Source organism: Anolis carolinensis, chromosome 1 (genome assembly GCF_035594765.1).
Source record: "Anolis carolinensis isolate JA03-04 chromosome 1, rAnoCar3.1.pri, whole genome shotgun sequence".
NCBI classification, from domain to species: Eukaryota; Metazoa; Chordata; class Lepidosauria; order Squamata; family Dactyloidae; genus Anolis; species Anolis carolinensis.
The window spans coordinates 122690315-122712789 of NC_085841.1; the positions used below are offsets into that span (position 1 = coordinate 122690315).

Sequence of the window (22475 nt, forward strand, 5' to 3'; positions counted from 1 at the left end):
AGGACGCAATGGTTCATTTTCCACTTTGATTCTGAGTGGGCTTTTCTTGTTGCTCTGCCTTAAGCAGTCAGACTTCTTGGGTTGCTTGCAGAGTGAAAAGGAGTAAAACTCAGCTCTGCCCTTCTGTTCTTCTCTTTGGATATTGCCTGGTTTCAGAAGAAGACATCAAGGTGAAAGAGCTCTCTAGGTTTATATTTGAAGTCTGGCATTTGGAATTCTGTCTTATGAGTGAGCAGTAATGACAATGTTTTTTGAAGGCCATAGTATTTTCTTGTGAGGTGGCACGACACCTGCCCTCTGCTTATTAGAAGCTGCCTGCTGTGTCTGCTCATGACAGGCTGCAGAGACTTTTTTTGGTCCCTTTATCAGTGCTGTTTGCTCCTGGCTTTCTCCTTTAAGGCTTGGAGCTTGAGGGGGAGATGCTTCAGCACACACACACAAACACACACACTATACCTGTTTCAGCACACACACACATACTATGCAGCCCTGATGTAGACCACGTTTCAATAGGCAATAAAGTAGCTCTTAGTTTATCCATACATTTGTGTGCATGTGTATTTCTTCCAATTGGGGATGGGGGTAAATATATAGTTTTCAAAATCTGGAAATCTTCCATAGCTCCTCATAAATGAAAATGGATTGAAATAAATGATTAGAAACAGCCTTTTCATAAAAAGGCACTATTAGAAAAAATAAAAGCATTTGACTTGGTGATTAGCTAATTGCACCACATTGTCCTACATTTTATGAATAGCTCCATTCCACATGTGCACATATGCCTGACATCTAAAAGTGCAAAATTCAGATAGTTTATTTAGGATTTATATTATTTAACTACAATATCTGATGGAGGAAGAGTGGAGATTCTGATTGGATGATGAGATACTTGTGTACATATGTTTTTAAAATGTTTAATATGTTGATTTTTCATACATTTTAAGTTAAAGGTAGGACATGAACAACATCTTAATAGTTATTTTTAGTAAAGAAATATTTTTCACAATAATTTAAAAATTTTATTTTCTAAATAGTAAAATGAAGAAAAGCCTCAGTTATTGTTGGGATTTTTTTGGGGTACTTCTTAGAAAAGACTCTCTCTTGATATAATGAATTATATATAGGAAAGGATCATGTTTGAAGGACAAATACCCAGAAAAAGAAGCTGACCACTCAACTGTTTTCTTCAGTGTGTGATTTCCATTTAATGCAGCAGCAATTCTGTTATATGAATAATTTTTAACATATGACTACTATGTTTAAATTATGGATCTGCTCCTAAATGGCTTGTATATGAGGTATCTTTTAAAAGATGATAATTGCAATACCAATTTCAGAATTGAAATTAAAATTGTTCATGTACCTTTGGTACCTCTGGACTTCGAACTGATATTCATCGAACTGCTCAAGAGACAGATGTTGGCTTCGTTGGAGTACAAGGATGCCTCACATACCACCCCAGAGACACACAGGGCTTAAATGAAATACAGTGTGTAGCAGGCTGACACTGGATCTTGGCTATTTTATAATTATCTTCTTTAAGATTTTCAAGACTTAGTGCTAAGTGGTACAGTAGAGTCTCACTTATCCAAGCTAAACAGGCCGGCAGAAGCTTGGAAAAGCGAATATCTTGGAATATGCAGTAATGTTATGTTGTAATTACTGTATTTACGAATTTAGCACCAAAATATCACAATATATTGAAAACATTGACTACAAAAATTGCTTGGATAATCCAGAGGCTTGGATAAGCGAGGCTTGGATAAGTGAGACTCTACTGTAATTGTTACAATAGTAACCATTTTTCTGTTAACATGATCTAAGAATATTTCTTTTAATCGGATATCGTAGAAAACATAACTGATCCTATTAAAAATCCTGATTTTCGATTGGACCTAAAAGGGAAAATACGGCTTTCTGCATCCTAAATCTCTGAACACTGAAATGAATTGTGGTTTTGTTTTTTTTTAAAGAATAGGCACATTGGAGGATGTGTGGCATTTTAGTGATATTCTTTACACCTGAATACAAAGTGAGCATAAATGGAGACTCACACAGTATTAACATTCCTTCCCCATTTGATTCTTTTGGGGTATAAAACAGAAGCAGAGGATTCTCATAGAAAGCAACTCGCTCTTTCTTCGTCTTTTCCTGTCTCTCTCACAGTCTACTCCTTTCTTTTATGCTTTCACATAAGCTGCCTCATCTATTCTGTTTGTCAAGTGGGAAAATAAGAACAAGTGCATCCACTGATTACTTATGACTTCTTGGACTCACTAAGCTCCTGTTGAGACCTATATAATATTACAGTCTATATTTAAAACTTTGGCAGGTATTGTCTCTGGGTGACTCACAATGATATCACTACCCACAGAAATTCAAAGGCAGAATAAGCAACATACAGCCCTCCAGATGTTCTTGAGATATGCCTGCCATCATCAGCCTTAGGCAGCATGACCAGTGATGAAAGATAATAGATATTCAATTCCAGTAAGGCATGAAGGACCAAGAGTTGCATAATCCTGTCTTACAAGCCATGAAGTGGAAAAAGTCTTGAAGAATCTTCTCCCACAAATCTCATTATAACAGAAATGGCCTTTGACACTTCTCTGGGCCATAATGTACCCGCTCCTCATTTAGTATGACTTGATGTAGTAAGGTAGAAGCTTTGCAAGATATTGCTTCAGAAAGAAAATATTGTTTATTTACTTCCTTGGTCAGGATAATGGTTCTAATTTAGACTGATTTAAACAACGGATTTTAACAAAAGCTCAACATACAGGACAGCATGATGCTCCAGATGCACACAATTTTTAAATACAGAGTTGTGTTTTCAATTGCCATTGCTTGAGGCCATAGAAAGGTCAGTCTCTGTGCTTTAATTTGTCTAATAGAAATATTTGAGGAATGAATTATTTTATGTAGGCAAATACGTTTATAGCTTTCTGTGCAAAAGAATCAATGTGGTGGAAGGTTGAATTATAATATAAGAACTGCACTCTAGAAAATTTATCCAGGAATCAGTGCTTCCCAATGGAATCAACCCATCCCAGCATTCACAGTCAAAAAATCTTCCACTGATAACAGTGGAAGATATTCACTTATATCTTATCTTGGGGCCATCATCTTATCATCCCACTTACTCATTTTATTTTTCAAAGTAGTAAATCAATCTTTTATATTGTCAAAACCCTTTGAATAATAAAACTTACATTTGTGCTGTAGAACTAATTAAATAATTGGTGTTTTTTTTTAAAGGGGTCTAAGTAGTACTAGAAGCTGCTTGTCTAGAAGTATGTTTCCAAATCTAAGGGATATTTCCTGGCAGACTCTGGCTAAAACCTTGTCATATTCTCTCTGTTGTTGGATATTTCATCTCAGGGAGAATGTCTGCATTCAGTTCAAGATGGCTGAAACTTACTTGCACATGTGGCACAATTTCTACTCATGCTCATACAAACTGTGGATACAGATGGACATTTGGTTGTAAACTTGATTGTGTGTTTGGACACGGATTTAGATGTGGAGCTTTGTAATTCAACACTAAGCGGCATAAATGGTAATACTATTGGTTTTACATGTTTTGTTTATCCACATACTACTTACATGGACCTATCCCAGAACTCAAAGCTTTGCCATCAGACTTATAAAGGTAAAGGTTTTCCCCTGACATGGTCTAGTCGTGTCCGACTCTGACAGTTGGTGCTCATCTCCATTTCTATCATGGAGAGCCAGTGTTGTCCGTAGACACCTCCAAGATCATGTGGTCAGCATGACTGCATGGAGCACTGTTACCTTCCTGCCAGAGCGGTACCTATTGATCTACTCACATTTGCATGTTTTTGGTTGGCAGAAGCTGGAGCTCACCCCGCTGCCCAGATTCAAACCAGCGACCTTTCGATCAGCAAGTTCAGCAGCTCCGTGGTTTAATCCACTGCGCTACCGAGGGCTCAGACTTATAGATGTAGTTAATTAATTATCTGAAATCTGAATGAATCTCTATTAAAACATTTCCAAGAAGTAAAATAAAATAATGAAATGAACTATATACTAGGTTCTTTGTATCCATGGGTTATGTACCCAAGGATTCAACCATTCATGGCTTTAAAATATTTTGGGAAAAATGTCCAAAAATCAAATCTTGATTTCACCATGAACTAAACACAACATTTATGTGTTGGCATACCTGCTTTAACCTCCCACCATTTTAGAGATCCTCAGGCTCTCTTTGGTACTTGATTGAGTTGTTCACAATTTTATATAAGGGACCATTGTATGCAAATTGGAATTGTGCTTCCACAAATATTGATATTCACTGGGGTCCTGGAACCAAACCCCAGCAGACAGCAAGGACTAACTGTACTGAACTCCAGTTCAAGAGTCCATTAGGAGTAGTCAAGTCAAAAGGCACTTCATTCCATGAGTTGCAGACATGCGGGGTGGTAGTGGTGGTGGTGGTGGAAATATTCAACTTTTTTTCAAATGCAATGGGATGATATGCTATGGTAAGAAGATGGTTCCCCTCCCCCGCCATCGCTGAAACACAATGAGACTGGCTGATTCCTGCAGCATGTGTGACAAGGCCCAATATCTGACATGATTAGGAATAATGGTGACAATAACAAAGCCAATTTATCCAAACTTCTCATCTTTGTTCTTAACATTCACTACAGTGATTTCTTGAAGTATCTTTTAAAGATGGCAAAAAACCAAACCAAATCCAAACCAAACCAACAAATATACACATTGAGAACATCTGTAGCACATGGAGAGAAAAAAAGACAAAACAGCTTTTTCTTTTGCACTTTGTAGGCATAATAAGAACAGTGGCATCAGGTTTCCTCAATCTATTTGTTATTACTCATTCAATCAATTTCCACCCACTTTACCACCCCCTCAAAAGGAGTCACTTAGTAGGGGGTTGGACAGGCGGGCGGGGGCGGGAGCGAGGAGGGGGGAAGAAAAGTCCCTCAAGAAATTTCTTTTCAGATAAGTTAAAATGTAAATGTTTAAAGGATTACACAGTTATCACCCAGAGAATAGAAATGCCACAGTATTTAAAATGATTCAGCTACATTATTTGATAGTGCTACTAAGTTGACCCAAAGTTATTTAGAACGCCAGTCTTAGAAATAAGCACAAGGTAATTGAATAACTGATTCCAGTGCATCCTATTTTATTTAGCAAATGTATCCTGGAGTAAGCATATTTAGAATATAATTTAATTTTAAAATACTCAAGAACACTGTACTCTCAGACTATTTTATCGTAATCCTAAATTATTTTGAAAGCAATTTTGGGTTTTCACTGTGTTTATTCACTCTCACGGTCTTTCAGAGCCTACCCTTTTCTCAGGCTTTTATGGTGATGATGATAATGACTGTGGAATACATATAATTACTGGTGGTGCAATTGTTTTGTTTTCTTTTTTAAAGCAGTGTTCATTGAACTAAATGGATCTTAATTTTGAATAAACAGGTTCAAGTCTGATTTGGAAAGACAAAGGGAACATTGAGAAAGCTACAATAACGAAGGCCAAAGAGCAAGGGTAACAACAATGAACTATACAACTATCAATGAACTTCTCTTGGTTGTCACACTCAAACAGGGATGGGAAACATGGGACCTTCTAAAACACTGTTTCTCAACCTGTGGGTTCCCAGGAGTTTTAGCCGACAACTCCCAGAAATCCCAGCCAGTTTACCAGCTGTTAGGATTTCTGAGAGTTGAAGGCCAAAACATCTAGGGGCCCACAGGTTGAGAACCACAGTTCTAAAATGTTACACTGCAACATCTGCCATTGGCCATGTTGGTTAAGGCTTCTGGGAACATAAGTCTGGTGACATCTGGTGACAAACCACCTTGGATCTCAATTTAAGAGAAAAGTAGATTCTAAATTCAATAAACAAATAAAAAAAACCAAAATCTGCAGATCCACACATTCCCAACTCTGTGCTAAAGCATGGTTTAGAGTTATTTGTCTTCCATTCAGTGTAGATTGTGTGAATGTTTGCTTCCATTTCAGCTTAACTGCAGTTTAATGCTACACCCAAACATAGACCAACTGTGCTTAATTTCAAAAATATTTCACAAAACCAAGTAACTTCAAACCATAGGCTAAACTGAAGTTAATCTAAATGGTAAATTATGATCTCCTGAAATGTTCAAGAAAGCACGTGAGCCCGAGATTAATCGTTATAATGGTAAACCAAAGAGAAGTACCCTACAATCTTCCAATCCACATCTCTACAAATAGACTTGACCTGAATTGGCAACTGATTATAGAAAAAGATAGGTCAGTGAGGGCAATGATATGGAAAGAATCTGGACATTTGGATTGTGAAGCATGAGGTTCATATTTATTCTACAAGACAAGGGTGGACAGCTTTGGGGTGCTGTGTGTGTTATGTGTCTTCAAGTCATTCCGACTTATGGCCACCCTAAGACGAACACAACACAATGCTTTCTTGGCACAATTTCTGCTGAAGAGTGGTTGCCATTGCTTCCTGAAAGGATCAGAGATTGTGATTTGCCTGAGGCCACTCACTGGATTTCCATGGCTCACCAGGCATTTGAACATTGGTCTCCAGATTTGTAGTCAAACACTCAAACCACTACATCATGCTGGGAAGCTAGTATTATCCTCCTAGGACACCTTAGGGGACATATTTCCAACCATATGCTCCCTCCCCAAATGCCCTCTAGGATATGAAAGGGGCAGTTTCACCATGTTTTAGGCCTAGGAGACACCTTTATCAAAACAGAAATAATCTTCCAGATTATTGGTATAGTTTATTTCATCATGCTCTGAAATATGAAGTTGAGAGAGTGAATGGAATGACAGAATACAGATATCTCCCACCATCTCACATTCTGGCAAAAGGAGTCACATTGATATTTCCACCCATACTTGGTTCATGCTTCACCCAGTGTGGCCCCCAGTATGTTTTAATCATTGTGACATAGCATCAGAAGACAAATACAATAATTCCTGTGTTGAGATATCTAACTTTGTTTGTACAAGACATGGACATTATAATTCTACAGGCAATGGCTCCAAAGATTAGAGTGCCAACTGGCCATGGCCATAGTCTCAACTTCACAGGTAAAGCTGCTCACTTTTCTTTGTTCCAGCCCATTTAAACATATACGGTAATGCAGGCTACCTGTTTATCACATTGGAATCTTTATATATAAGCCTTTCTATAGTTAGTTCAAGGTAATCTCTTTTAGTTCAATTGGCAAGAGATTTGATTATGTGTAGAAGACACAAATCCAATAGTGAGTGACTGATACAACATTTAGTTAAGCCTCAAAACTAAATACTGATTTGATTTTTCTTGTCTTGTGGGGAAGAATTTTTTTTTTTAAATATACAACCACACTTTATAGGAGAACAGGACCTGGAAAGCAAAATCACTATGATACAGTTCCCTACTAAAAATTAATGGCAAACCACTTCAAGGTGTTTAAAGTTAGCAAAACACCTTTCCAGTTGTTGATGAATTTGGGAAGAGCTGAGGGTGCATTGGGGTGTCATATTTAGCAGACATGTTGCCAGAGCTGGTCCAACAATGAGGTGAATTAAGCGGTCGCTTGGGGCACAAAACATACAGGGGAGCAGTTGAGACTGCTTTTTCTGTTGATTTCTTGTAAAACATGATGTTTTGGTGCTTAATTTGTAAAATCATAATGTAATTTTATGTTTAATAGGCTTTTTCTTAATCCCTCCTTATTATCCAACATTTTCACTTATCCAATGCTTTTATTTTTTAGTGATTGGTTTTGGGGGAGGGGGGGGCAAAATTCTGTTCGCCTACACTTGAAAAATACCTAGGGCCGGCTCTGCATGTTGCCTATCCTTGCTTTAAAGGGGCTCCAGTGGTCTTGACAGAGTTAAGCATCTTTTATCTACCAAGACTGATATACCAACTGCAATCTTGTATGTATGGATGCAGACTGGTTACAATTATCTGGATTACTGAAATCATAGAATCATAGAATCGTAGAGTTGGAAGAGACCTCACGGACCATCCAGTCCAACCCAAGTATCTTGCATTTATCCCTGTTGAACTTCATTTTGTTAGTTTCGTCCCATCTCTCTCCTGTCATGCTCCTGTCTTCTGGAGTGTTAGCTATCCCTCTCAGTTTGGTGTCATCTGCAAACTTGATGATCGTGTCTTCTAACCCTTCATCTAAGTCATTAATAAAGATGTTGAACAGAACTGGGCCCAGGATGGAACCCTGCGGCACTCCACTTGTCACTTCTTTCCAAGATGAAGATGATGCATTGGTGAGCACCCATTGGGTTCATTCGCTTAACCAATTACAGATCCACCTAACTGTAGTTTTACCTAGCCCATATTTGACTAACTTGTTTGCCAGAAGGCCATGGGGGACCTTGTCGAAGGCCTTACTGAAATCTAGGTACGCTACATCCACAGCATTCCCTGCCTCTACCCAGCTCGTAACTTTATCAATTCTGGCTTCTTTGCACTTGTCTTGTTTTTATTCTTTGTTGGCACTGTTTGCATTTGCGCCTTGAGTATGTATAAGATGTGGACTTTTGCACCAGAAAGGAATGAGACTACTAAGACTACTACTAACATATAATCAATTTTATATGTCGAAATGGAATTTTTAATTAGATGTTTATACATTATTTCTATCCTGTTCCACATCTGAAGATCTCAGGGTGGCATACAATAAGATCAGTTGTTGTTGTTGTTGTTGTTGTTGTTGTTGTTGTTGTTGTTTGCCTTCCAGTTATTTATGACCCATGGCAACCCTAAGGTGAACCTACTATGGCATTTTCTTGGCCTGATTTTTTTCAGAAGAGGTTTGTTGTTTAACCATTGTTTTGTCATTTAACCATTGTACACCACCTTGAATCCCTCCCATGGGAGAAAAGCAGGATAAAAATAAATAATAATTTTCCATTGCCTTTCTCTGAGGCTGAAAGAGTGTGTCTTGCACAAGGACACCCAGTAGGTTTTCTGCCTGTATGTGAATTTGAACCCTAGTCTCTAGAGTCATTGTCCAATTTATTTTATTTTTTATTTATTTACAGTATTTTTATTCCGCCCTTCTCATCCCGAAGGGGACTCAGGGCAGATCACATTATTGTCAGGATCCAGGCTGCAGAACACCAATAACCATGCGCAGAGACCAGAATCTATCTAATATCTTTATTAAGGAAATATATAAAGTCAATAAAAACAAGTGAAGAATATAGTTCAGAAGTAGACCTTTCAGGAAAGGTCAAAAATAGTCCAGGAAAATAATGTCCAATATGTGATATTAGAGTCCAAAGTTATAATCCAATAACCGAAACACACACTTTGCCAAGCAAAGTGTGGGGAGAAGACAAGGTCCTTTAGTCCATAGAAACTTGGCAATTAGGCTGGAAAGCAAACTTGATACTTGGCTAGAACAAGACTTGAAACAAGGCAACAAGAGCAAACAAGGTCCGTGGCAAACGCGGGACAAGGCAGACTTGAACTTGATCCGGGAAACAAGGAACTGGAGTCCACACACGATCTCACTCCTTGAGCTGACGAATTGACTCCGCAAGGTTTCCCTTGCGGCAAACACCTAAATAGGGTCTCGTTTCCCGCCAGAAGAACACTTTCCCTGGAGAACTAGAAGTGAAACCCAACTTAGTCCAGATGCATGACTCCTTAGAATTTCCCAAGGGAAGCAGACCTAATCAGCTAATTGTTTGGCTGCGATTCTGGCGCTTCGGCGATTCGCCTCCCTAGCGCCTCTATCTTTATTATAATTGTCCTTTCGAGACAAGGCTTGTTTGGGTAACTTCTTGAGGGCAAACATCCTGCAGGTGCAGGGGCTCCGTTTCTGGCTGAAACGGTGTAAATCCCATGTTTTCCTCTTTGTCTGCCACAATAGTACTAGGAACGGGACTACAAGGCCCATGAGACATCACACTATCCCCCTCCTCAAGGCCCCTCTCCAAAATGGGCCCTCTTCCCGAGGTGCGGGGCCGCGGCTTGGCAGGGTAGACCTGATGGAAGCGGCGGACTAAATCGGGAGCATGGACTGTGGAAGCGTCTTCCCAAGAGTGTTCTTCAGGCCCAAAACCCACCCAGTCAATGAGATACTGAAGGCGGCGGCGATGAAAGCGAGAATCCAAAATGTCCTGAACCTCGAATTCCTCCTCCCCGGCCACCAAAACAGGGGCGGGGGCCGGCTGGTCCACATCGGGGCGTACCCCATCCGCCGGAAGGAGCAGGGAACGATGAAGCACCGGATGAATGCGCATGGAGCGCGGAAGTTGGAGTTTGAAAGTCACAGGGTTAAGTTGCGCCACCACTGGGTAGGGACCAATGAAACGGGCATCTAACTTCCGGCAAGGACGGTGGGAGGGCAAAAAGCGAGTGGACAATAGGACCCGGTCTCCTACCTTGATCTCGGGGCCCGGCTGGCGATGGCCGTCAGCGTGGCGTTTATAGTCCTCCTTGGCTTGATCCAGTTGTTGGTGCAAGAGTTGTTGCACCGCTGTAAGTTCTTGTAACCAGTCCTCCACTGCAGGGACTTCTGAGGATTCAATGACAGAAGGGAAGAAACGTGGGTGGAAGCCGTAGTTTGCAAAGAACGGGGTTTCTTTAGTTGAAGCCTGGACACCATTGTTGTAAGCAAACTCCGATAGAGGTAATAGGGAAGCCCAATTGTCCTGCTGGTAGTTTACATAACAGCGAAGGTATTGTTCCAAAGTGGCATTGGTGCGCTCAGTTTGCCCATCCGTTTGGGGATGGTGAGCTGAAGATAAACGAGAGTCTATGCCCAATAGTTTTTGTAGTGCCTTCCAGAAACGAGAGGTGAATTGAGATCCACGGTCCGTGACTAAACTCTTGGGCAATCCATGTAGTCTGAAAACATGCTGAAGGAATAAATCTGCAGTCTCTTTGGCTGTGGGGAGGCCATCGCAGGGAATGAAATGGGCCAACTTGGTAAAAAGGTCCACCACCACTAGGATCGTGGTGAATCCAAGGGAAGGTGGTAGGTCAGTGATAAAATCCGCGGAAATTATCTCCCATGGGCGAGAAGGAGTGGGGAGAGGATGTAGTAGCCCCGAGGGCTTCTCCCTTCGTGTCTTGGAGCGCTGACATACAGGACAGGTATTGACATATTTCTCCACATCCTTGCGGATCTTGGGCCACCAGAAATCTCGTAGAATCAAGTGCATGGTTTTAAAGAGTCCAAAATGCCCTGCTGGCTTGCTGTCATGACACAGACGAGTGCCTTTTCTCTGCCGGGGCCTGGAGGGATGTAAACATGATTCCTGTAGCACAATAGCCCATCCTTAAGTGAGAAAGGGAAACGTAGTCCTTGGCGAATCTGTTCTTGAGCCCAGGCATCTGCCTGCTGGCTGGCTCTAATTTCTTGAGCGCAAAGGGGTTCTGGGTTGGAAGGAGTTGGTTCCATTGGAGTGGATTTGGTGTTTCCCACTGTGAGCGTGGCAAAGTTCTCGGGCTGCAGCAATCGAGATTCGAAGGTCTCTCTGCGTCCTGCAGCATACTCGGGTTTCCGTGATAAAGCATCTGCCTGCTTGGTCTGAGCTGGGGTTACATAATGGATCTGGAAGTCAAAACGTTCAAAGAATAAAGCCCAGCACTGTTGCCTTTGATTTAGCTTTCTTGCGGTCCTTAGGTGTTCCAAATTTCGATGATCAGTGTGAACCTCAATGGGAAATTTGGCACCTTCTAACCAATGTCTCCAATTTTCAAAGGCTGCCTTTATGGCCAAGAGTTCTTTCTCCCAAATAGTGTAATTCCTCTCTGGGGCTGTTAGTTGATGGGAGTAATAGGCACAAGGATGAAGATGCTCTCCCACTGGTTGCATGAGTATAGCCCCAATTGCCACATCAGGGGCGTCAGCCTGCACAACAAAAGGGGTTTTAGGATCAGGGTGCTGTAGAATTGGCTGGGTCGTGAATAACTTCTTTAATTGTTGAAACCCTTTCTCTGCTTGCTCCGTCCAGCGGAAAGGCTGTTTTCCACGGATGCAGCTGGTGATTGGGTCAGACCAGCGGGCGAAGTCTGGGATGAATTTGCGGTAGTAGTTCGCGAACCCCAAGAAACATTGCACTTCCTTCTTGTTGGTTGGCGCCCGCCATTCCAATACTGCGGAAACCTTTGCCGGGTCCATGGAGAGCCCTTGTGGCGAGACGCGGTACCCCAGGAAGTCTACTTCTTGCAGATCAAAGGCGCATTTTTCTAACTTGGCATATAGTCCATGATCCCGCAATCGTTGTAGCACCATTCTGACGTGTTTCTCGTGCTCCGATTGTGATCTAGAAAACACCAAAAAATCGTCCAAGTATATGATCAAGAACTGATCTAGATAATCCTGGAAGATATCGTTGACAAAATGCTGGAATGTTGCGGGAGCTCCAGATAATCCGTAATTCATGACCAGGGACTCGAATAATCCGAATTTGGTCTGGAAGGCGGTTTTCCATTCGTCCCCCTCCCTGATGCGAACTAGATTGTAAGCCCCCCGGAGATCCAGCTTGGTGTAAACCTTGGCCCCTCGAAGCCGGTCTAATAGGTCCGAGATCAAAGGCAGAGGGTAGCGGTTCCACTTCGTGATATTGTTCAATGCTCTATAGTCCACAACCAAGCGTAGGTCCCCTGACTTCTTTTTCACAAACATCACCGGGGAAGCAGCTGGGGATTGAGAGGGTCTGATGAATCCCTTGCGAAGATTTGACTCTATGAACTCCCTGAGAGCTTCTTGCTCTGGTTCAGTCAGGGAGTAGAGGTGTCCTCGCGGGATCGGGGGCCCCTCCACCAAGTCAATGGCACAGTCATAGGGTCTATGTGGGGGTAGTTTCTCGGCTTCCTTTTCATTGAAAACGTCCCAGAAGTCGGAATATTTCTTGGGCAAGGTGATGATGGGCTCAGCGTCTGTGGCATGGCAGACCTTGGCTACTAGACAATGGTTTTGGCAATACTTTGAAGCAAACTGTAGTTCTCTGTTGGTCCAGGAGATGTTTGGGTCGTGGAGTGTCAGCCATGGAATTCCCAAAATCACAGGGAAGTGGGGCACCTCGGTAACAAAGAAGGAAATCTCTTCCATGTGTTCCCTTATCCACATTCTGGTGGGTTCAGTCCATTGGCTTACTGGACCCGTCTTTAGGGGACGACCATCTATAGCCTGCACCACCCGGGCATTCTTGAAATCATGATATTGTAATCCCAGAGAGTCGGCATACTCTCTATCGATGAAATTGTTTGTTGCTCCTGAGTCTATCATGGCATGGATCATGACGGGTCCCTTTTTCGCTGACCACAACGTGACCACTAGGAGAAATAGGACCCCCGTCTGCGGCTCTTGAGTGGGATTTTTGACCGGGTTGGCGAGCCTCTCTACGCCCGGTCGCTGGCTTCCCCCGCCGGCTTGGCTCCAGCCGCCTCGGCCGTCTCTGGCTCCACGGAGGACGCCACTGCCAGGCGGGTGGCGGGCTTTCTTTTGGCTGGACATTCTCTGGCGAGGTGGCCCCCATTCCCGCAGTACCAACACAAATTCAAACGTTGGCGGCGGGCCTTTTCGGCAACATCCAGTCTGGGGCGCACATTGCCCAACTGCATCGGTTCTTCCTTGCTTCCCATGGGGTTTGGGGCTGGCGGTGGGGATTTCCATACTGGTCGTGGCTGAATACTGGTAGAAGCGGGGGGTCTCACCCCGGCTCTTCCACTCTGACCTCGGAGCCACTGTTTTTTGTTGGCAAGCAGGACTTCGGTTCGTAGACAATGATTAATGAGTCTCACAAGAGTCTCTGGAGGATCCACCTTAGAGATTTCTTCCTGCATCTCGAAGTTAAGGCCCTCACGAAACTGCCCTCTGAGGGCGATATCGTTCCAACCGGTGTTCTGAGCCAGCACCCGGAACTCGGCTATGTACCGGGACAACGGCCTGTCCCCTTGAAGGAGTCGCCGGAGTTTATGGCCGGCCGCCTCCTCGTTGTCCTCGATCCCCCAGGTCTTCCTAAGGTGGTTCAAGAAACTTTGCGCGGAGCTTAGGTGCGTGGAACCCGCATCAAACAGCGCCATCGCCCAATTGGCCGCAGGCCCATCTAGGAGACTGTAAATCCACGCCACTTTGACATCCTCGTGGGGAAATTCGGCTTGGCGGGCTTCTATGTACGCCTGGCACTGGCGACGGAAAACATGAACCTTGGAGGCTTCTCCAGTAAACTTGGTTGGAAGCGCTAGGGCAGGGAGGCGCGCTCCGCGTTTCACCCTCCTGTGTTCGGAGAGTATCTCGGATCCTGTTGAATTCTTCCTTGGAAATGGTGTAGCTGAGTGGTTGGGCTTCCGCCCCGGTTCCTGTAGACATTCTGGCCTTAGGTTAATTGGTGCTTAGGGTGGCGGAGTCAAACTGTCAGGATCCAGGCTGCAGAACACCAATAACCATGCGCAGAGACCAGAATCTATCTAATTTCTTTATTAAGGAAATATATAAAGTCAATAAAAACAAGTGAAGAATATAGTTCAGAAGTAGACCTTTCAGGAAAGGTCAAAAATAGTCCAGGAAAATAATGTCCAATATGTGATATTAGAGTCCAAAGTTATAATCCAATAACCGAAACACACACTTTGCCTAGCAAAGTGTGGGGAGAAGACAAGGTCCTTTAGTCCATAGAAACTTGGCAATTAGGCTGGAAAGCAAACTTGATACTTGGCTAGAACAAGACTTGAAACAAGGCAACAAGAGCAAACAAGGTCCGTGGCAAACGTGGGACAAGGCAGACTTGAACTTGATACGGGAAACAAGGAACTGGAGTCCACACACGATCTCACTCCTCGAGCTGACGAATTGACTCCGCAAGGTTTCCCTTGCGGCAAACACCTAAATAGGGTCTCGTTTCCCGCCAGAAGAACACTTTCCCTGGAGAACTAGATGTGAAACCCAACTTAGTCCAGATGCATGACTCCTTAGAATTTCCCAAGGGAAGCAGACCTAATCAGCTAATTGTTTGGCTGCGATTCTGGCGCTTCGGCGATTCGCCTCCCTAGCGCCTCTATCTTTATTATAATTGTCCTTTCGAGAAAACGGGGGAGAATTCTGCCCAAGGCTTGTTTGGGTAACTTCTTGAGGGCAAACATCCTGCAGGTGCAGGGGCTCCGTTTCTGGCTGAAACGGTGTAAATCCCATGTTTTCCTCTTCGTCTGCCACAATAGTACTAGGAACGGGACTACAAGGCCCATGAGACATCACAATTATACACATATAGGGCAAACATTCAATGCCCATAAACACATCAAACAGAGACCGAGACAGACAATGCTCAAACCATGACACCATGCTGACTCTCACAGTTACAAAATGTAAAATATTAAAAATAATTTAAATAGGCCAAATACATGTTAAAGAATCTTACAAATTAAATTATAACAATTTAAAACAAATATAAAAAATTCTAAAAATACAAATTTTGCAACAAAATAATTGTTTCCTTGTTGTTTCTAATATCATACAATCATGACTTACTTTTCTCCAGATATTACTGGATTCAACAAGACTTAAGAAATAACAGGTATAATTAAGAAAATCCATACAGTGTAGGAAGAACAACAGATTTCCAAGCTATATCTATTTAAAATTACACAATGAATTTGATTGACATTTGTCAACATTTCAACCTGCAAAGATTCACCCCAATCCTTCTTGAGCAGAGGGTGGCTACTTTTGATGAACTTTTTTTCTAACACCATAAATAAATAGACACCAAGCAGTGCTAAATGAGATGGTATCTATCTGTCCACTCACACGCAAAATATGCACTGTACAATACCTATCTGTATATGTGATTACCCTCTTTCATATTTTGGGCATTTCTGACCTCACAGCTAGTATATAAAAGATAATTAAAATCTTATGCAGTAGGTTTGAATTTGGGTGTGTAAAAAGACCAAATGGAGCTATTTTCAGAGACACAACAACTGGCTGTTTAGTAATATCCATTATTTCTGCCTGAACAGACTTGTAATAATGACTCACCAAGGAGCTGTCCGACATACATGAAAATATATCCCAATTTTCCCACATCCTTTCTCACAGGCAGCTGAACACATCAGAATACCAATTTTCACCAATTTAACAAAAGTTAAACATCACAATACATGATTAAAGTAACTTTTTATGATTTTTTAAACATTCAATGGATGTTACAGCATTTCAATCTAGGATCAGATCAATATGATGGTGTAATGTACACCAACTTTGTTTCATTACAAAATAATTACAAATATTACATGATTACATAAGATGTATATGAAATACAAATGAATTTTGTATTTAGAGTTTTGTCCTACTCCCATGATAGCTCATATATACATTTATGAAAAAACAAATATGCCAAAATCTTAAAAGATCCAAAACACTTCTGGTTCTAAACATTTCATGTAAGAGATACTCATGTTGTAGAAAAGAAAAAAAATCTTATTACAATATTTTTTGCCCTCAGTTTTAAAAGGCCTTTGTCTTTGGATCTGCTGGATTTTGTATCTATTAGCTTGGTATTGGTGTTATGCAATGCTTGTATGTTATGATTTTGCTTGCTTTTAAAATAGAAGTTCAGCCCAGAGAAGTTCAGCTATTGGGCAGGGGAAAGTGTAATAAATAATTGCAGATGCTCACACAAAGCCAGTAAGGAAAAAGACAAGTAACAACTTTGACACTCTCCTCTGGAAAACACAAAACAGGTACATATCAAGATGTTCTTCTTCTTGTGTGCTGTCAAGTTAGCTTTGACCTACAGTGACTTTATGGATGAGAGACATCATGAATTCCTATTACTACCTTACAAGCTCAGGGCTGTGGCTCCTTTGATTGAGTCTATTTACTTGTAACGTGTTCTTCTTTTTCTACTGCCAGCTCCTAACTATTAACCTCCTTTCCAATAAGTCATGTCAACTCACAATACACGTATATCTAAAGTTCAATAGTATCAGCTTAGTCATTGTGGCTCCGGGTGAGAATTGCCACACTACATTGCAAACTTTTGTACCTGAAAATGCTTTTTGGTAGGGTTTATCTTCATCTGTGGAGCAATTTTGACCTGACACAACATAGCTGTTGCTTAATTTCTCATAAGAGTAGCAAAATGCCAATTGATAATAGGAAATAGATGGTGCCTGGATTTAACCTCTGATAGAGTTTTCTGTGTGCCAGTCTCCTCATAGTGCACAAACCATCAGTGCACTTCAGGATGAAGAATGCTTCATCTGTCCCTCTGCTTGCAATCAGATATTGTACAAAAGGTTAAATATGACTCATGACAATAATTCTACTAGAACGCCTGAAGCACAACATTAAAAAGTAATGTGATGCTGAGGGTTGTAAAGACTTGCTGGGAAAGAGGATGGCTGCTGAAAATCATGGTGTGTCTTTCTGTCTTTTAAATATCAAAGCAACTTACCTTATAATCAGGAAAAAATAGGTGAAAATATCACAAAAAACTAGTCTTTCTTCATTTTTAATGTAAAATTACCATGTCTTAACCTGGATTGTTAGATGGAGAGATCAATATCTAAAATGGTGGTTCTCAACCCGTGGGTCCCCAGATGTTTTTGGCCTACAACCTCCAGAGATCCCAGCCAGTTTATCAGCTGTTAGGATTTCTGGGAGTTGAAGGCCAAAAACATCTGGGGACCCCAGGTTGAGAACCACTGATCTACAATGATCTGGATAGCATCTTGCACTCACAGAATATTGTTTTTTGTGCATTACTTGTTCTTATTTAATTACAGCATTTGTGATCTGTTGGGGTTTGGTTCCAGGACCTCCTGTGGAAACCAATATTTATGGATGCTCAATCCCATTCTATACAATGGCATAGTAAAATGGTGTCCCTTATATAAAATGTCAATGTTAAGATTTCCTTTTTTGGAATTAAAAAAATACGTTCAAGCTTTGGATGGTAGACTCCATGGATGCAGAACACAAGGATATGGAGGGCCAAAAATAAAGTCATTTGTAAATAAATACTGAAGCTCATTATTTCAGTCTATCAGATAGATGAGGATTGATTACATACAGCTAGGGAAGGACCTTTTAATTTTCTGTGGTTTTCTCACCAGGAGTTAATGAAGTAAAGAACCTTATTGATGTAATAGAAGAGCTTGATACAGGGATTGATTAGTTCCAGTCAGGAAAAACACACAATCTAATAACAATAATATGTGTTTACATATGCAGCAAAGTTTCTGTTTTTCTCAGCCCAACCATATGGATTTAATATTATGAAGGATGTAGCAGTTTTTACATGAAAATTTCCCCCTTGCCCTACCCCACCATAAACTCTGAGTGGACAAAAGTCCTAGGTATGAATGCAAATGCATGCAAAGAGCTTTTTAGCTGTAAGGTATAAGTACAAGAGATTTACAGGAAATAACCACTGTAGATACTTACTTACTGATAAAAAGGCTTTAAGAGACTTGGTACAGAAACCTATACAATGGCCATACATTTTTAGTGCAGTCATTGCACTGAATAACCTATGATTTATTACTTCAACTGAATGCATGGATATGATACACCTTAAGCATGTTGTACAAACTAGGGCAAATCACTGTTATTCACAGGCATCTCTATAAATGTAGGCATTTTCAATCAATGTCAATTCCAGTCCTATGTTCTAAAAAGAAATGACTTCACTAAAAATAGAAACAAGAGAAACTGTAAGAGGACAGAAGGTCCTTTGCATTTTTATTCTCATGAAGACAGATAGAAAAAGCTACAATCAGGTGGCAAAGGCTTCCTTTCGTTTTAATTAGTTTAATCTGAATTGCTAAAACAATTTACTGAACTATTCAAGGCCTGAGTATTTCTTAATCATGACAATTCAATGGATGACTGCCGGTCTCTTCAATATCTGAGCATAATTTTTATTTGAATATAATTGGAGGAAATGGGAGCAGTAAGCATATTTTCCAATAAACCCAGAGGAACATTACTGTGATTCAGTAGTTAATACACTTCTGTATATTAAACATTTAGCTTTGGCTCAACCTGGACCACAGTTCCAAACGGATTCTACAGGGAGATGCCTTTAAAAAAAGTATCATGAAACTGGGAAATTTTATCATTCAAGCAGCCCTTCCTAACCTAATTTATAGCAATGAAATTGAATTGTTTCTGTTGTGACTGCGCCTTCGGGGATTATGGTTGATGGTGATGGAATTCGAAGAGGAAGAAAAGACCCTCGTGATGAGGGTTCACTGGAGGAGTTGCGCAGGAAGCGACTTAGAGAGCTATATGGGGGATCTTCTGAGGAAGATTCAGATGGGGAGATGGATGCTGAGGAACAGGTGGTGGCTGGGGAAGCGGGCACTGAATGGGCACAGCCACCGGAGATGTCTGGGTATTTGGGGTCTATGGATACTTCTGAACCTGGGGTTTCTGCAGGAGCTGATCCCAATTGGGATGCTTGGAGAAGGGAGGATGGTTCTTTAAGTGTTCATGGGGCTAAGTGTGGGCAGGATGATTGGGACTCCGACGAATTGCTAGGTACTCCAGATCCACGAGCTCTAGCTGTGTGGAGCTCAGACTCTGAGTAGATTTGGGACACCTCGTGTTTGGGTGTGAGTGTTTGGTCACCCAGGAGGAAGGGGAATAAAATGGGAATGTTTGGCCACTGCACTTTGCGTGTGGCAAGGTGTTGCTGAGGCGCCATTGGGATCTCTGTGTTTCCATGAAGACTGGACTTGGACTATGATTTGAATCTGCTGTTATCACCTAGCTTGGCTCTCGCTGTGTCTTATCGTGGACCTGTTTTGGATGACTGCACCCTCTTCAGACCTTGGATCGGAATTTGACCTTGCTACTGCCTTCGCCCTGTGATTGATGACTACTATCGGCTTTTGACTCCTGGCTTGCTCTTTGGACACTGCTGTTATCTCCTGACCTGACCTTGGAATCCCGGACGACGTCTTTTCACCATCCTTTTGGAGCCTTTGGCTTTATCCACATTGTGGAAGCAGTCTACTGCATTCTTAGTTTGTTTGTTTGTTTCCTGACCAATTTGGTGTTTTCTTTTGGGAACTGTTCCTTTGAAAACTACAGAGCCGGCTGGCAGGGCTTGGACTCAGAAAGTGCAGTTTGCACTAAGTTTGTTTAGCTTTGTTTTTACCTGCTTGTGTTGCTGAATTATATTTTTCTTTGAACTGCTCTTGAAGCACTGATAGTGAAGTGTTTCAAGGTTTTTTCTGTGTTAACATTACCTTTTGGCTTATCTGCTGAAAAAACTCTATTTTTGTTCGCTAATTGGCGTCTGACTCTTGACAGTTTCATTATTTAATTTGAGAATTTTTGAGACTTCAGTGTCAATTTTATGTTATTGTAATTTATATGTTCATATATAAGTAATTTACCTTAGGTGATTGCAAAGTGATAAAAACATTTTATACATATATGATATTAAAATTTGTAATCACTGGTTGTTGAGGTTTTCTAAAATCTGGATCCATTTATTTCCTCTATCCATATAAATTTCTACAATATAAAAATCCTCATGTAAAAATCAAGAAAGCTGAACACCCTCAGAGAGTACTCCAGTCTCATTAAATTACCTGACAAACTGTAATTTGTCTGTCACTAACATGTATGGTCTGTCAGCACTATAATTCAAAAAATATGTTAGCAAATGGAATAAAGTCAATTTAACTTTTTTTGGAAAATGTATGCTACCAATTTCCTGACACATAGTGTGTTTCCTCCACCTTACTACTACATTCTTCAAACTCATCATATGTACACTGCCCCAACTACACTGCTATATAATGCAGTTAAACTGCATTATATGAGTCTATACTGACCATATAATGAAGTTTCAACGTGAATTATATGGCAGTGTAGATGGAGTCTGTAAGACCAGTCTTCCCTCCACTGAAAAATGCTGAAGTGACTATGATGAAATTCATTTTTATGTGTCAGCTTATGTAGGCTTTAAGTACATAGCCCCAGTTTCTGCCAACCTAGCAGTTTGAAAACATGCAAATGTGAGTAGATCAATAGGTACCGCTCCAGTGGGAAGGTAACGGCGCTCCATGCAGTCATGCCGGCCACATGACCTTGGAGGTGTCTATAGACAACGCCGGCTCTTCGGCTTAGAAATGGACATGAGCACCGATCCCCAGAGTCAGACACAACTGGACTTAATGTCAGGGGAAACCTTTACTTTTACCTTTTATACATGTAGAGCTGAAAATCTTTCATTCTTGCAAACCAGCCTCCACTCTGGATTTCACTGAAACTTGATTTATGAAGTAACCATGTGCAGAATGTGAGCACAGATAAGGCAGTTTTCTTTTTTGGTCCTATACTTGAACATACATTTTGTGGGTATATAAGAAAAGCAGTCATTCTGCATGAGCAGATGCTAATATATATATGTTGCTCTCAGGGATGAGCAATTTCGAAGGCTTGGGAGTCGCATTATCACCCCAGAAGAACCTATACCCTGCACTCCGCAAATCAATCCTTTTGCTCCTAAATGCCCTCTAGCAGGTGTGGGAGGCATTTTTCAATATGTTTGTAGGGTCCATTGGCCATTGTAGGCCAAGGACAGAGCCGGCCCTAGGTATTTTTCAAGTGTAGGAGAACAGAATTTTGGCACCGCCCCTCCCCCCACACCAATCACTGAAAAATAAAAGTGTTGGATACGCGAAAATGTTTGATAATAAGGAGGGATTAAGGAAAATCCTATTAAACATCAAATTACATTAAGATTTTACAAATTAAGCACTAAAACATCATGTTTTACAACAAATCAACAGAAAAAGCAGTTCAAGCAGTTTTCCTGAGGCAGGCCACAGGAGACAGGAGTTGCCTCGATGGCGCCCCCAACAAGATGGCGCCACAGGCAACTGCCTAGTTGGCCTGGTGGTTGAACCGCCTCTGGCCAAGGATAGGGCTTTTAAACACAGGAAGTAGAAGTCATTCCCAGTTCCTGTTTCAAAATGTCCCCTAGTAAATTGGCTTGGGGAAGAGAAAACATGCAACAGAAATGCTCCCATTCCCCATTGAGGGCATTTTGGGGAAGAAATATTGATTCCAGGCAAGCTACACTTTGCCCCCTCCTGCTTTAGATAATTATTATGCTTTACATGAGCATTTTGTGAAATAAGACCTAAATTGCCATGCTACAGCAGGTTGACATCCTGCTTCTTGGTCAAGGACTGGAAACCCTTTTAAACATAAATATGCAATGGGCATCAGAATTTCAAGCATTCTTTGATTTTATCACACTGCATTGGGGATAATATATTACATTAAAAATGGCAGCTATGTTGGCCCATGGAGATTAAAAAAGCTAAAGGCTGTAATGGGATAATATGTTATTTGAGGCAAATTAAAATGCCACAAAAATGTACACTTTTTGATTTCCTCAGTTTTCTTCAAACCTTTTGAACCACACATCTTAATTAAAAAAAAATTGGGACCTTGAAAGC

General features: G+C 41.3%; 1 protein-coding gene across 6 annotated transcripts in view; it reads right to left on the reverse strand.

The window, feature by feature from the left end:
- The window catches only part of kcnq5 (potassium voltage-gated channel subfamily Q member 5), a 425255-nt gene that overhangs the window by 260091 nt on the left and 142689 nt on the right, over positions 1-22475 (reverse strand). The window contains exon 2 of one of the 6 annotated variants that reach the window (XM_062969056.1): positions 1-22475. This exon is cut by the window's left edge and continues 20183 nt beyond it; it is cut by the window's right edge and continues 9743 nt beyond it. The exons of the other annotated variants lie outside the window; for them this stretch is intronic. Coding sequence (XP_062825126.1) covers positions 11194-13662 — 2469 coding nt within the window. The 5' untranslated portion in view covers positions 13663-22475 and the 3' untranslated portion in view covers positions 1-11193. 6 annotated transcript variants of the gene reach the window in all.